The sequence below is a fragment of the Anomaloglossus baeobatrachus genome, chromosome 2, assembly GCF_048569485.1.
Source record: "Anomaloglossus baeobatrachus isolate aAnoBae1 chromosome 2, aAnoBae1.hap1, whole genome shotgun sequence".
Classification (NCBI taxonomy): domain Eukaryota; kingdom Metazoa; phylum Chordata; class Amphibia; order Anura; family Aromobatidae; genus Anomaloglossus; species Anomaloglossus baeobatrachus.
Window position 1 is genome coordinate 122,296,234 of NC_134354.1, and position 16,349 is coordinate 122,312,582.

General features: G+C 48.2%; 1 protein-coding gene across 1 annotated transcript in view; it reads right to left on the reverse strand.

Moving 5' to 3' along the window:
* Positions 1 to 16,349, reverse strand: part of NLK (nemo like kinase) — a 226,252-nt gene that overhangs the window by 80,956 nt on the left and 128,947 nt on the right. Inside the window, exon 3 of the mRNA XM_075335303.1 lies at positions 14,760 to 14,815. Within this exon, the coding sequence (XP_075191418.1) occupies positions 14,760 to 14,815 (56 nt within the window). The remainder of the gene's footprint in view (positions 1 to 14,759; positions 14,816 to 16,349) is intronic.

Consider the following 16,349-nt stretch of genomic DNA (forward strand, 5'->3'; position numbering starts at 1 on the left):
TATAGGAGAGATTCATCCAACAAACATGCACGCTGCCATTTGTCACATGCATATTTGGACTCTGAAAAAACACAGAACAAAAAAAAAAAATATATATATACGGTATATATTTTTATGTGCATGTCCATGGCCCGAGTGAATAATATTGGTCAGAGTACGTTCTGTGTGATGTGAGTATTTTCCCGGACATACTGTAGTTTGTACTTTTGAGATATTTCGGATATTTCCTAGGCTCGCTGGAGTGTGTTGCACGGTGACACTATACATTACCTCCTGCTATTTTGAGCTCATATTGATTCTGCAGATTGGCTCCATTAGAATTGTGAAGGTCTATTTCACTACTTCTTGCCATTAACACCCCATTACATTTGTAGCACAGTAATCAACAGGGAACAAGCGTACAACTGATAAAAGGCCGGCTTCTGCTTAAAAGCCGCCAGAGAACAATTGGAGTAATTCTACAAAGGCTTGGATGGCACTAGTGAGGTCCACCGCGAGGGGAGAGGATACCTTCATAACCAAGAAAACTTGTCTAACTATATCTAGTGAAGTGAGAACACAAAACCGGCATCTTTCCAGGGAGAAGAGCTGGGATTTTCCTAATCTCACACAGTACACGTGGAAAGGGTTACTCCGGGCACCATTACTAGACACAGTATACAGTGCTGACCCCGGAGCACAGCCACTCACTATTACCGTGGACTATGTATAGCCTCCATCATAGAAGGGTTCGCCTCTTCCAAGCGTGCACAAAAAAAGATACTTTGACATAAGATATTATTGGGGGTAAAAAAGGGGCTTGTTCACATGTAGCACTTCTGCTGCAGTTTCTTTGCCATTCACAAAAAAGGGCAGTGTTTTACATTAGCTTCAAAATAAATGAGATTTCTAAAAGGTCATTCACACAGTATGGTTCCCCCCCCTTTTACGCTGCATTTTGTAATTTTTATACAATATTTATGTATGTATATATCTATATATATTTATATATTATACATACACAGTAAGATTAAATATATATATATATATATATATATCTATATATATATAATTGCCTTATTCTGTCTGTCTGTCTGTCTGTCTGTCTGTCTGTCTGTCTGTCTGTCTGTCTGTCTGTCTGTCTGTCTGTCTGTCTGTCTGTCTGTCTGTCTGTCTGTCTGTCTGTCTGTCTGTCATGCTCCGAAATTGTGTCCTTACGGTGACACAAAGCTGATTGGCCGCTGGGCTCGCCATGGCCCCGCCCCCCCACACGGATTGGCCTCTCGCCCCGGCTCTCTGCAGGCCCCGCCCCCCTCACGCAATGCACGCTCGCTCTGGCCCAACTGACACGGAGCTCCGATTCCCAGGTGAGTACACACACACATCAGATCACACTCACTCTCACACTCACTCTCACACACACCTCACACATCCCAACATGCTGGGATATCGCTTGCTTCTACACCAGCTCCGTCAGGATCCCGGCAGCGCCAGACATAACCTTGCGATGCTGGGATCTTGACGGAGGCCGTGAAAGCTGGTAACCATTATAAACATCGGGTAACTAAGGTCCCTTAGTTACCCGATGTGTATCATAGTTACCAGTGTACACCGGCTCACACTCACTCTCACACACACCTCACACACACATCACATCGCATCCACACATCAAGGTCCTGCAGCTGCGGAAAATACACACACAACAGCACACACACACACACATACACACACAAATCAGATCACACTCACACACACCTCACACATCACATCGTATCCAAATACTCACAACATCCTGGGATATCGCTTGCTTCTCGGCGGCGATACTGTGCTGTTGTGAGCTTCCAGGACCTGCCGGGGGATCACATGGCCAGAAGCATGTGATATCCCCGGATGTTGTGAGTATCAGCGCGTATGTGCAATATCGTCAGTGTGTGTGTCTTTGTGTGTGAGTGTATGCGATCGGGTGTGTGTGAGTGTATGCGATCGGGTGGGTGTGTGTGAGTGTATGCGATCGGGTGTGTGTGAGTGTATGCGATCGGGTGGGTGTGAGTGTATGCGATCGGGTGGGTGTGAGTATGCGATCGGGTGGGTGTGTGTGGGTGTGTGTGAGTGTATGCGATCGGATCTGTGAGTGTCGGCAGAGGAGCACGGCGTGCTGGAGGAGGCTGAGAGGCTGATCCTGGGGAAGGCTGGGATGGGGAGGCTGATGCTGGAGACGGAGAGGCTGATGCTGGGGACAGAGAAGCTGATGCTGAGGACAGAGAGGCTGATGCTGGGGACAGAGAAGCTGATGCTGGGGACAGAGAGGCTGATGCTGCGGGAGGCTGATGCTGGGGACAGAGAGGCTGATGCTGGAGACAGAGAGGCTGATGCTGGGGACAGAGAAGCTGATGCTGGGGACAGAGAGGCTGATGCTGGGGACAGAGAGGCTGATGCTGGGGACAGAGAGGCTGATGCTGGGGACAGAGGCTGATGCTGGGGACAGAGGCTGATGCTGGGGACAGAGAGGCTGATGCTGGGGACAGAGAGGCTGATGCTGGGGACAGAGAGGCTGATGCTGGGGACAGAGAGGCTGATGCTGGGGACAGAGAGGCTGATGCTGGGGACAGAGAGGCTGATGCTGGAGACAGAGAGGCTGATGCTGGGGACAGAGAGGCTGATGCTGGGAGGAGAGAGGCTGATGCTGCAGGTAGAGAGGCTGATGCTGGCGCAGCATGGCGGATAGAGCACCTTTGGGAGTGCGCAGCATGGCGGATGGAGCACGTTTGGGAGTGCGCAGCATGGCGGATGGAGCACGTTTGGGAGTGCGCAGCATGGCGGATGGAGCACGTTTGGGAGTGCGCAGCATGGCGGATGGAGCACGTTTGGGAGTGTGCAGCATGGCGAATGGAGCACGTTTGGAAATGCGCAGCATGGTGGATGGAGCACGTTTGGGAGTGCGCAGCATGGGGGATGCAGCACGATGGGGAGTGCGGAGTATGGCGGATGGAGCACGTTTGGGTGTGTGTGGGTGTGTGTGAGTGTATGCGATCGGATCTGTGAGTGTCGGCAGAGGAGCACGGCGTGCTGGAGGAGGCTGAGAGGCTGATCCTGGGGAAGGCTGGGATGGGGAGGCTGATGCTGGAGACGGAGAGGCTGATGCTGGGGACAGAGAAGCTGATGCTGAGGACAGAGAGGCTGATGCTGGGGACAGAGAAGCTGATGCTGGGGACAGAGAGGCTGATGCTGCGGGAGGCTGATGCTGGGGACAGAGAGGCTGATGCTGGAGACAGAGAGGCTGATGCTGGAGACAGAGAGGCTGATGCTGGAGACAGAGAGGCTGATGCTGGGGACAGAGAGGCTGATGCTGGGGACAGAGAAGCTGATGCTGGGGACAGAGAGGCTGATGCTGGGGACAGAGAGGCTGATGCTGGGGACAGAGAGGCTGATGCTGGGGACAGAGAGGCTGATGCTGGGGACAGAGAGGCTGATGCTGGAGACAGAGAGGCTGATGCTGGAGACAGAGAGGCTGATGCTGGGGACAGAGAGGCTGATGCTGGGGACAGAGAGGCTGATGCTGGGGACAGAGAGGCTGATGCTGGGGACAGAGAGGCTGATGCTGGGGACAGAGAGGCTGATGCTGGGGACAGAGAGGCTGATGCTGGGGACAGAGAGGCTGATGCTGGGGACAGAGAGGCTGATGCTGGGGACAGAGAGGCTGATGCTGGGGACAGAGAGGCTGATGCTGGGGACAGAGAGGCTGATGCTGGGGACAGAGAGGCTGATGCTGGGGACAGAGAGGCTGATGCTGGGGACAGAGAGGCTGATGCTGGGGACAGAGAGGCTGATGCTGGGGACAGAGGCTGATGCTGGGGACAGAGAGGCTGATGCTGGGGACAGAGAGGCTGATGCTGGGGACAGAGAGGCTGATGCTGGGGACAGAGAGGCTGATGCTGGGGACAGAGAGGCTGATGCTGGGGACAGAGAGGCTGATGCTGGGGACAGAGAGGCTGATGCTGGAGACAGAGAGGCTGATGCTGGAGACAGAGAGGCTGATGCTGGAGACAGAGAGGCTGATGCTGGAGACAGAGAGGCTGATGCTGGAGACAGAGAGGCTGATGCTGGGGACAGAGAGGCTGATGCTGGGAGGAGAGAGGCTGATGCTGCAGGTAGAGAGGCTGATGGTGGCGCAGCATGGCGGATGGAGCACCTTTGGGAGTGCGCAGCATGGCGGATGGAGCACGTTTGGGAGTGCGCAGCATGGCGGATGGAGCACGTTTGGGAGTGCGCAGCATGGCGGATGGAGCACGTTTGGGAGTGCGCAGCATGGCGGATGGAGCACGTTTGGGAGTGTGCAGCATGGCGGATGGAGCACGTTTGGAAATGCGCAGCATGGTGGATGGAGCACGTTTGGGAGTGCGCAGCATGGGGGATGCAGCACGATGGGGAGTGCGGAGTATGGCGGATGGAGCACGTTTGGGAGTGCGCAGCATGGAGGATGCAGCACGATGGGGAGTGCGGAGTATGGCGGATGGAGCACGTTTGGGAGTGCGCAGCATGGCGGATGGACCACGTTTGGGAATGCGCAGCATGGCGGATGGAGCACGATGGGGAGTGCGCAGCATGGCGGATGGAGCACGTTTGGGAGTGCGCAGCATGGGGGATGGAGCACGTTTGGGAGTGCGCAGCATGGGGGATGGAGCACGATGGGGAGTGCGCAGCATGGCGGATGGAGCACGTTTGGGAGTGCGCAGCATGGCGGATGGAGCACGTTTGGGAGTGCGCAGCATGGCGAATGGAGCACGTTTGGGAGTGCGCAGGATGGGAGATGGAGCACGATGGGGGGTGCGCAGCATAGGGGATGGAGCACGTTTGGGAGTGCGCAGCATGGCGGATGGAGCACGTTTGGGAGTGCGCAGCATGGGGGATGGAGCACGTTTGGGAGTGCGCAGCATGGCGGATGGAGCACGTTTGGGAGTGCGCAGCATGGCGGATGGAGCACGTTTGGGAGTGCGCAGCATGGGAGATGGAGCACGATGGGGAGTGCGCAGCATGGCGGATGGAGCACGTTTGGGAGTGCGCAGCATGGGGGATGGAGCACGATGGGGAGTGCGCTGCATGGCGGATGGAGCACGTTTGGGAGTGCGCAGCATGGCGGATGGAGCACGTTTGGGAGTGCGCAGGATGGGAGATGGAGCACGATGGGGGGTGCGCAGCATACGGGATGGAGCACGATGGGGAGTGCGCTGCATGGGGGATGGAGCACGATGGGAAGTGCACACCTCCCCCCAACACACACACATACGCGCGCGCGCGCGCACTGCACAACACACCACACCACACACACACACTGGGAACCACAAACAACTGCCCTACAGAGACACCCACACACACAGACAACGCTGCACACACAAATATATGCACATACCGCACAACACGCATATTGCACAAAACATACCTCCCCCCAAAACACACCACACACACACAAACTGCGCAACACACACACAACGCTACAGACACACAGCGCTCCACAAACAACGCAACACACAAACAACACCGCTCTCACCCCCCATCACACCCAGACAACATCCAGAACATGTACAGCGCCCTACACAAACACTTGGTAACTACACACAACAACATCTATATATATATATATATATATATATATATATATATATATATATATATATATATATATATATATATATATATATATATATATATATATATATATATATATATATATATATATATATATATAACAAAAATCATACATGAACTACACAATACGTAAATTCTAGAATACCCGATGCGTAGAATCGGGCCACCTTCTAGTATATATATATATATATATAATTTACTGTGTATATATAATATATATTTACTGTGTATATAATATATGTATTTACTGTGTATATTATATATAATGTATACTTAGTGTGTGTATATATATATATATATACACACACACACACACAGTAAGTATAATATATATATATTTTATATATAAAAACACACAGTAAGAGACCTATATCTATCTCTTACTGTATATATATATATATACACATACATACATACATACATACATACATACACATATACACACACACACACACATATATACACACACAATTTTAGTTATTTAAAAAATATTCAATTCAATGCATTCTGCAAGAAAAACTTGAGCAATGCTGGCATAGTTTTTGAGCCAATATGGTTTTTCATGTTTAAAAAATGCTGCAAGGAAAACAAAACAAAAAAACAAAAACAAAACAAAACACACAAACACTTAACGTAAACTCATTTTATTACTTTTTCCTACAATTGTTGGGCACATTCTTTGCTTTTTAGTTTTACATTTTACCCTTCTGGAAAGATGAACACTGAACTGGGGACAAACGAAGTACAAAGTGGCTCTTTTGGCCTCACTGGTTTTTGATGGAGACCCCTAACACCAGTGCTCAGTGGAGAGAATTGTATCTGTGTGAACCTTGCCCAATAGCTGCAATACTGCAAGAATAATAAACCGTATAAATATGAAAAGCTTCTTTTGGCAAAGTTAAAAAAAAAAATGATCTAAATTAAAATATTAGAAAGATGGAAGCATATGCAAGGTCTTCCAGTAGAATATCCTGACCTATTTCAGAACAGATACAGAATAGTTACCTAGTACCCAAACTTAAAAGTTATCCACTACCCTAACTTCATTGTTTATCAATCGTGCTATTATGTGCCACTAAATGCATCCATACTCTTAATATAGTAACTTAAACCTTTTATCATTTAGCATCACTTGGTGTCTGTCAGCTGTAGCTCTGATGTTTACATCCATCCATTCCTCTCTCCAGGCTTACTTGTATTACTACAAGTTCTATCATGCACTGCAATAGCCTTTGAGGCAGCACTTAGGCATGCCCCCTCCCTTCTTTTGGTATTGGATGATAATAAGTGTCAGAGCAGCCCAAGGAAAGTACCAGCCTATACAGCAATTGCCAGATGGCCAGTACAGCCCTGTCACTGCGCTTGTTATGCAGATTTTTGCAGTTTTCAGCTGTTTATGTCAGTGATTGGATTACTTAAACCCTTTTCTAGTAAAGTTCTGCAATCTGCATTTCAAAAGCAAAAGGTGTCAGCCCCTGCTGTACTGTTTAATGAAATTGTCAGCTCAGCTTGTGTGAGGCAGACTAATTGGGTCTTCAGCTCACTCCTTATTGTCCACACCCACCAACAGGAGCCCAATGACTACTTAGTTTCATTTGGTCCGATTTCTGTGGCAAAAAGAAAGCATTGGCCATAACAGAGGAAGAAGAAGAATCTGCATAACAATCCAGTACTATGTGATTGCTGCTGAGATGTGCTCATAAAAGCTATACATCTAACACAAGTATATAACAAAAGGTATTGTTTTGGAAAGCGATGATATATGGCAAGGGTTGAAAAAGTAGTGGAAAACCCCTTTAAAAAGGGGCTGTCCACTTAGTAAGAACTACTAGCTTAGATATTCCAGTATGTAAGGGCTACACAGCCGCGATCAGTCTGGTCTCAGATCACAGCAGGTGGGGGTCAATCATGTCACCGCCAATACAGCATGTGACTTATGAGGCCACTGATTGACTACAGAAATCACATGTTGGCTGCATATAATCAATGATTGGGGACCGCAGGCATTTGTGAGCAGGAGGATTACAGAGGGTTTTGGTTTATTTCTCTCATTTATTGCCGGTTTTAAAATTTGACAGGCCGGCTAGCCGCGCTAAGTAAGAAGACAATATTCTCGGTACTAAAGTGCAGATGGTAACTCATGTAGTGCATAGTATTTGCGCATTTCACGTGCTATTAATCTACACGTAGGCAAATGTACCAGCATCCAATGAATAATCCTCACACGAAAATATTCCACATGCAGGGACCTGGGCACGGCCGACCTCGGAAGAGAACACATTCTGCGATGCACCAGGAAAGCGAATGGCGATTTAATGTTGTTCGTTTCACGTTTCATTAACTCCTAGATGAACGTTACACTGAAAATTCACCATTTATTTTGTACAACAAACTGTACAGATTTCCTCCTGTATTCAACATGCAAGAGACCAGGTAGATTACATAACGCGCAACATAATTCAGCCATAGATTGGATGTAAGAAGCCAAAGAGGTTGTTGTAATTACGTTACATTTATACCATGGCTTGAGGAGGTAAAAAAGAAAAAAAATCCAATATTCACCCATCATTGATCAATGATGCCGGTGGGCTTTGCCAATGTGGCTGCAGTAGTGAGACCATAACTACGCTGCCAATCACTTGACTCCGTCACCTTGTGCCACCCATATCGACGAGACTACTACGCTCGTGGCCAGGCATTGCTGGGCAAGTATAGCGCCATGGCACTGTACATGTGAATGGAAAATTCTGTTATTGTACCTCCCCAAGACCCCCTTACAGAACCCCTTTAAGTCTGTGTACATATGGCTTATGTGCTTCTTTTTAGCACATATTAAAAAACAAACAAAACAAAACCTGTTTTGGCAGGAAAAACGCAGCAGAAAAAGACGTGCATTTTTTAATTTTACTTAGTTTTTTCATATGCGTTTTTTCTGCTTCTTTTTGTGGGCTTTTGTTTTTTGTTTTTTTTTTTTTTAAGTTATGGCGATCGCGGGTGTTTGTGTTTTAACCCTGCGATCATCGCTCGGTCTCCAGCTGATTTAACAGTCAGGACCCGGTTATTACTGCCTGAAGTGGTGCCCATGCCACTCCTGGCAGTTTAACCCCCTGTATGCTACGATCACGGCATTCAGAAAGCAGGGAAAGGAATGGCTTACCTCTCCCTGGCGATCGGGACCCTGTAATACGATCACAGGAACCCAAATCGCTGCCATAGTAACCCCGGGTTACTGAGCTACAGAGAGCCTCACACACCATGCTGAATGTAAAGTGATGCGATATAATCCCCTGTACTGATAAATAATTGCAGGGGATTATAACAACGTAGGAAATAAACGCAGAAACAAGTGACATGCTGCTTCTTTACTCAGCAACAAACTCAAGGAAAAAAGGAGCAGCGTGTGCACAGCAAGTCATGACTCAGACTTTGCTGGGTTGCTTTTTCCTTTACTTTTATTGATTAAAAAAGCAAGGAAAAACATGAAAATACACGAAAACCCCCCCCCCACCACCGTGTGTACATAGCCTAAAGGCTACTTTACACACTGCGATATTGGTCCCGATATCGCTAGTGTGGGTACCCGCCCCCATCTGTTGCGCGACACGGGCAAATCGCTGCCCGTGCCGCACAACATCGCCTAGAGCCGTCACACATACTTACCTGTCCGGCGACGTCGCTGTGACCGGCGAACCGCCTCCTTTCTAAGGGGGCGGTCCGTGCGGCGTCACAGCGACGTCACTGAACCGCCGCCCAATAGCAGCGGAGGGGCGGAGATGAGCGGGACGTAACATCCCGCCCACCTCCTTCCTTCTGCATAGCAGCCAGGAGGCAGGTAAGGAGAGCTTCCTCGTTCCTGCGGCGTCACATGCAGCGATGTGTGCTGCCGCAGGAACGAGGAACAACTTCGTTACTGCTGCAGTAACGATTTTTAAGAATGGACCCCCATGTCGCCGATTAGCGATTTTGCACGTTTTTGCAACGATGCAAAATCGCTTATCGGTGTCACACGCAACGGCATCGCTAATGCGGCCGGATGTGCGTCACGAATTCCGTGACCCCAACGACTCCGCATTAGCGATGTCGCAGCGTGTAAAGCCCCCTTAAGACTAAACAACCGAATGTTACATGAATATTGCCGGACATTCCCTATGTACAGGTACCAGCCAACATAGACAAGGCTTACGTAATGTGGATGCTACTAATAAGTCCCATGCATGCAGCATCCCTAACATGCGCCTTTTTGAACAAAGCGTCCAACGGCTGAGCCCTCAGTGATCCCTCGGACCAAAGACTGAGGCTTGTTTTCACAGAGCGGTGGTCGTACATATGGGCCGTCATTTCATTTATACCTGCGGAACTGACGGAGCCTGGCAATGTGGGGCTGTGCGACCACAGGGAGTACTATACATAGGGCGACCGCTGCAATCAATCAACAAGGGAAAAACCAAAGCTATGAGCCCAAGCATAAGTTGCTACATGTGCAATAAGAGCCCGTTAACACACTGGCTATTTCACAGTCAAAACTCCCGAAAAAAAAAGACACAAAATGAGCATATCCTCTGCAATAGAGTAAATAATAGTAGTATATTTAAATACCATTGATGCTAACCAAGTGCCCGGTGTACTTCTATTTACTTTGTTATAGGGGATGTCCTCTTTTGTTTTTTCTCTTGGGTTTTATTAAGCAGGGGACATTCTGAAATCACCGATTAAGATTCAACATTGGAGGATCTCTGAGTGAACGTGGAAATCCACTCACAAGCAAAAGTGTAGATAGACTTGGCATCCATAAAACCATGCAAAGCCAGGGTTTGACGGCAACTTCATCGAGAAAAGACGACAGCACCATCCAGATCTCATAGCAAGGGTTCGCTCATATGAATGTATCACTCGCACGATTATCGGATCCCATCACCCGGCGCGGCTGGCTTCTCTCCTGACAGGAGCGGGTCGGCTGCATGTATTTCTATGTAGCTGAAACACTCCTGTCCAGAGAGTGCGGCCGTGCCGGGTGATGCGATGCAAGACTCCAGCGAGTCACTCGCAAGTAGCAGTTTGCTATAAAAGAAGAAAAATCCCAATGTTTATAAGGAACCATATATTCAGCTGTACAAAGATGGTCACCATTCACATCAGAGCTGACAATTTCATTTCAGCACCCAAGATACAGAGACAAGGGTCAGAGGCATTGGAAACCAATCTACCTATTAGTAGGTTCTTGGTATCTGGGAGGAAACCCAAAAAAAAAACAAAAAAAAACAAAACAAAAACCAGGGAGAACCTTTGGGCCGTGTTCGCACTTTGCTCTTTTGGTGCTTTTTTTCTGCAGGCAAAACCTGCTCCCTTGGCAGTAAAGTAGCGACTTTAAAAAAAAATATCAGGTTTTAAAGGCATTTTGCTGCACTTTTTAGTGTGCTTTTGCTGAATTTTTTTGTGGTGTTTTTGCTGCACTTTTTAGGCTGTGTGCGCACGTTGCGTTCTGCTGTGACAAATATCCTGCAGCGATTTGTCAGCAGATGTGCGCTTCAAATCGCTGCAGAAACACTGCGTAATGGATGCAGTGTGTCTGCAGAATAGATGCAGATTTCATGCGCTCGGGATGCTGCCTCTCCCATAGACAGTGTGAGCAGCATCCAAAGCGCACCAAATAAGTGACATGTTGCTTTTTTGAGTACAGCGATTTGGATCAAAATTTCATCAGGCAAATCGCTGCGCTCTCAAACGCAACGTGAGGATGGATTATGCACAATCTACATAGATTAGGGACACAGGACGCGAGCGTTTACGCTGCAGTGCCATACGCAGCGTTAATGCATGAAATTATGCAACGTGCGCAAACAGCCTTAGTGTGCCGTTGCTGCCCTCTCTAGCGTGCCGTCGTTGCTGCCCTCTCTAGCGTGCCGTCGTTGCTGCCCTCTCTAGCGTGCCGTCGTTGCTGCACTCTCTAGCGTGCCGTCGTTGCTGCACTCTCTAGCGTGCCGTCGTTGCTGCACTCTCTAGCGTGCCGTCGTTGCTGCACTCTCTAGCGTGCCGTCGTTGCTGCACTCTCTAGCGTGCCGTCGTTGCTGCACTCTCTAGCGTGCCGTCGTTGCTGCACTCTCTAGCGTGCCGTCGTTGCTGCACTCTCTAGCGTGCCGTCGTTGCTGCACTCTCTAGCGTGCCGTCGTTGCTGCACTCTCTAGCGTGCCGTCGTTGCTGCACTCTCTAGCGTGCCGTCGTTGCTGCACTCTCTAGCGTGCCGTCGTTGCTGCACTCTCTAGCGTGCCGTCGTTGCTGCACTCTCTAGCGTGCCGTCGTTGCTGCACTCTCTAGCGTGCCGTCGTTGCTGCACTCTCTAGCGTGCCGTCGTTGCTGCACTCTCTAGCGTGCCGTCGTTGCTGCACTCTCTAGCGTGCCGTCGTTGCTGCACTCTCTAGCGTGCCGTCGTTGCTGCACTCTCTAGCGTGCCGTCGTTGCTGCACTCTCTAGCGTGCCGTCGTTGCTGCACTCTCTAGCGTGCCGTCGTTGCTGCACTCTCTAGCGTGCCGTCGTTGCTGCACTCTCTAGCGTGCCGTCGTTGCTGCACTCTCTAGCGTGCCGTCGTTGCTGCACTCTTTAGCGTGCCGTCGTTGCTGCACTCTTTAGCGTGCCGTCGTTGCTGCACTCTTTAGCGTGCCGTCGTTGCTGCACTCTTTAGCGTGCCGTCGTTGCTGCACTCTTTAGCGTGCCGTTGCTGCAGATTATATGCGCCATTTGTCTACATGTTTAATACATTTATTTCATTCACCAAAAAAAGCAAAAAATGCAGGGTTGCGTTTTAGGCAACTTTTTGCAGTCATTGCTGATTAAAGGTCCTAATGGCTGCGATACGGCTGGCTAACTGTAGCCACAGATCTGTTTAATGAGCGCGCTCGTCTCCTTACATGCTGCATGTGGTTCAGGCACCAATACTCACCTGTGTACACGGCCCATCACTCATCTTGCTCAATAACTAGGTATTATTCTATATATAAAATATAGTCTATGACAACTTTAAAACCACAAATATTTCTGCTTGTTCTAAGGAAAATTGTACTAAGGAAAAACAGCTGGAAATCAAAAATACCATTTCCATTCAATTCTCCAGCCACTAAGCAGCCTTACCCCAGCTCCGTACACACCCGCACCTCAAACATTAGGAGATTTGCCACATCGATCAAATGCAAATTCATAAACTGCGGCGTTATCGCAACCAACAATTACACGACCTGCAATTATTGCGCTTTTCAGCAGAGCGCTGGCACTTAAAGGAATGATTTGTAATCTTACAGATGAGGCCCAAATCCGCAACTCTCCAATGGGGAGGAAAGAAAAACGGTGACAAAAAAAAAAATACAAATCAACAGCAAAAATCACAGCCGGGGCAGATCGCATTACAGAGGAGGTGTAATTATTAGGTTCTCCAATCACCTCCAAGCACATTATTGGAATTCTGCGCCATATCAGCCTAATAAATCACAGCACAATAACATACCTGTAATATAATCACTTTCCGGAGAGGACCACACTAAAAATTATACTCTAATAAAAGCTTGGTCGAAAAGTGTATACAATTCCCATCATGCATTGCTGACACGTATTTCCCCACCCCATCCCTTACTGTAGTCCCATGGTTGATGAAAATCCCCCTCTTATGCATTTTATATTGTGCTCCCCACATTGCATTGCTGAGCCACTTGCATCAGTTACACCTTCCTATAAACTTCCAGGGCTGGAACGGAGCATTCTAGACCTCCAAAGTGAATCGACACTACAGATCGCAACCATAGACATCATATTTAGGGCCATTAAAGGGAATCTGTCCCAGATTTTTGCTACCTCATCTAAGAGCAACGTAATGTAGAGATAGAGACCTGGATTCCAGCAATGTGTCACTTACTGAGCTGTTTGTTGTCATTTTGATATCAATGTTTTTTCTGCTGCAGATCTAGCAGTTATAAAGAGCTCATGAATATGCTGGACTACCTGGCAGCACGCCAAGTAGTCCTGTAATCATAATCTACTGCTGATTAATGATTTTATCAAAACTACACTACGCAGCCAAGTAAGTGACCGCTGGAATCAGGGCCTCTGTCTCTACATTATGCTGCTCTCAGATTAGGTGGCGAAAATTTGGTGGCAGATTCCCTTTAACTTTCTTCCCCCAAATTGTCAAGGAATTAAGCAGGTAATGTTCAACTGCCATTAGCCAAACTCATTCATATATCAAAATTGCCAAATAGAGGAGTGTGGGTCATTACTTTACAGAACAAGTTTCTACTATTTCAGAGTCTAGTGGCAGTGTGCTTTAAACCACTTCATGATGATGCCACACAGCTAGGTCAATTAATGTGTGGATGAAGGACCACCACATCAAAACCCTGTCATGGCCAGCCCAATCTCCAGACCTGAACCCCATTGAAAACCTCTGGAATGTAATCAAGAAGAAGATGGATAGTCACAAGCCATCAAACAAATAACTGCTTACATTTTGCACCAGGAGGGGCATAAGGTCACCCGAAGCAGTGTGAAAGACTGGTAGAAAGCAGCCAAGACGCATGAAAGCGGTGAATAAAAATCATGGTTATTCCCCAAAATATTGATTTCTGAACTCTTCCCGAGTTAAAACATTAGTATTGTTGTTTCTAAACGATTATGAACTTCTTTCCTTAGCATTATTTGAGGTCTGAAAGCAACACATTGTTTTTAGTATTTTGACCATTTCTCATTTTCAGAAATTAAAAGATTTTTTGCTTGGCAATCCGGAGACGTTGTCAGTAGTTTATAGAATAAAAAAACAATTTACATTTCACTCAAATACCTATAAAGAGAAAAATCAGAAGAACTGACAATTTTGCACTGTTCTCTTAAATTTTACCAGAGCTGTATATTATATTAAATAATACATATATATAGGACTGTATAAGTGGTTTAACTTGTGTTCTGGGGGTGACAGTTTTAAACACAAAGTATAAATTCCCCCCAGATTCCTAGGCCCCAGGACCATCTATAGACTTACACAATCTGCAGTTTTTACTTCCAGTTAATAAAATGAATGCACGAACCTCCAGGAAAGGCTCATTAGATACCCGGCATTACACGCTGTACATTTCAGTTAGGCTCAGAAACACAGAGGATACATTTCTTCAAAGTAATCAATGTGAGGCGGCTGGAGAATATCAAGTGCAGAGAGGACCTGCAAGGAAGAAAAGACAGTCACTGGAGCAGCCGGCACTACATTATCTTTATGACAGAGCAGGGGTAATAATGCGCAGTGTATTGATCATACATATAAAGAATGCACATTACACTACTGTACAAAAGGACAAGACGATGATAGACAGCAACACATTACAGAACTGTCGCTATATTATACTGCCCTAATTAGAAAAGCGAGAGAGAGCTATAAAGAGCACGAGAGAGAGCGAGCGAGAGCACGAGAGAGAGCGAGCGAGAGCACGAGAGAGAGCGAGCGAGAGCACGAGAGAGAGCGAGCGAGAGCACGAGAGAGAGCGAGCGAGAGCACGAGAGAGAGCGAGCGAGAGCACGAGAGAGAGCGAGCGAGAGCACGAGAGAGAGCGAGCGAGAGCACGAGAGAGAGCGAGCGAGAGCACGAGAGAGAGCGAGCGAGAGCACGAGAGAGAGCGAGCGAGAGCACGAGAGAGAGCGAGCGAGAGCACGAGAGAGAGCGAGCGAGAGCACGAGAGAGAGCGAGCGAGAGCACGAGAGAGAGCGAGCGAGAGCACGAGAGAGAGCGAGCGAGAGCACGAGAGAGAGCGAGCGCACGAGAGAGAGAGAGCACGAGAGAGAGAGCGAGAGCACGAGAGAGAGAGCGAGAGCACGAGAGAGACAGCGAGAGCACGAGAGAGACAGCGAGAGCACGAGAGAGAGAGCGAGAGCACGAGAGAGAGAGCGAGAGCACGAGAGAGAGCGAGAGCACGAGAGAGAGAGCGAGAGCACGAGAGAGAGCGCGAGAGCACGAGAGAGAGAGCACGAGAGAGAGAGCACGAGAGAGAGAGCACGAGAGAGAGAGCACGAGAGAGAGGGAGCACGAGAGAGGGAGCACGAGAGAGAGAGAGAGCACGAGAGAGAGAGAGAGCACGAGAGAGAGAGAGCACGAGAGAGAGAGAGAACGAGAGAGAGAGAGAGAGAGAGCACGAGAGAGAGAGAGAGCACGAGAGAGAGAGAGAGCACGAGAGAGAGAGCACGAGAGAGAGAGAGAGAGCACGAGAGAGAGAGAGAGAGCACGAGAGAGAGAGAGAGAGCACGAGAGAGAGAGAGAGCACGAGAGAGAGAGAGAGCACGAGAGAGAGAGAGAGAGAGAGAGAGAGAGAGCACGAGAGAGAGAGAGAGAGAGAGAGCGATAGAGATTTTCATATATAAAGTAAAGCCAGTGCTATACAGGTGCTGGGATGCTGAATGTAACCATGTATTTTGTTCAGAGACTGGCTGCTTTATTTCAGAAATAGTGCAAGTAAGGTTCCACTGCTATCTGATTGACAGGTGCAACAGGAAGGGAATATGTGGGTCGGGTCTTGCCATCTATTCCCGCCCCTATGCTTACATTCAGCATCCTAGCACCAGTATAGCACCCGGCTTTACTTCATATATGAAAATCCTGCTGGTTGGTTCCCTTTAATGGACAAGAACGTGCTAGCAGAGAACAAATGATTGGTAGTATTAATCTTTATTTCTATAGCGCCAACATATTCCGCAGCGCTTTAAAATCC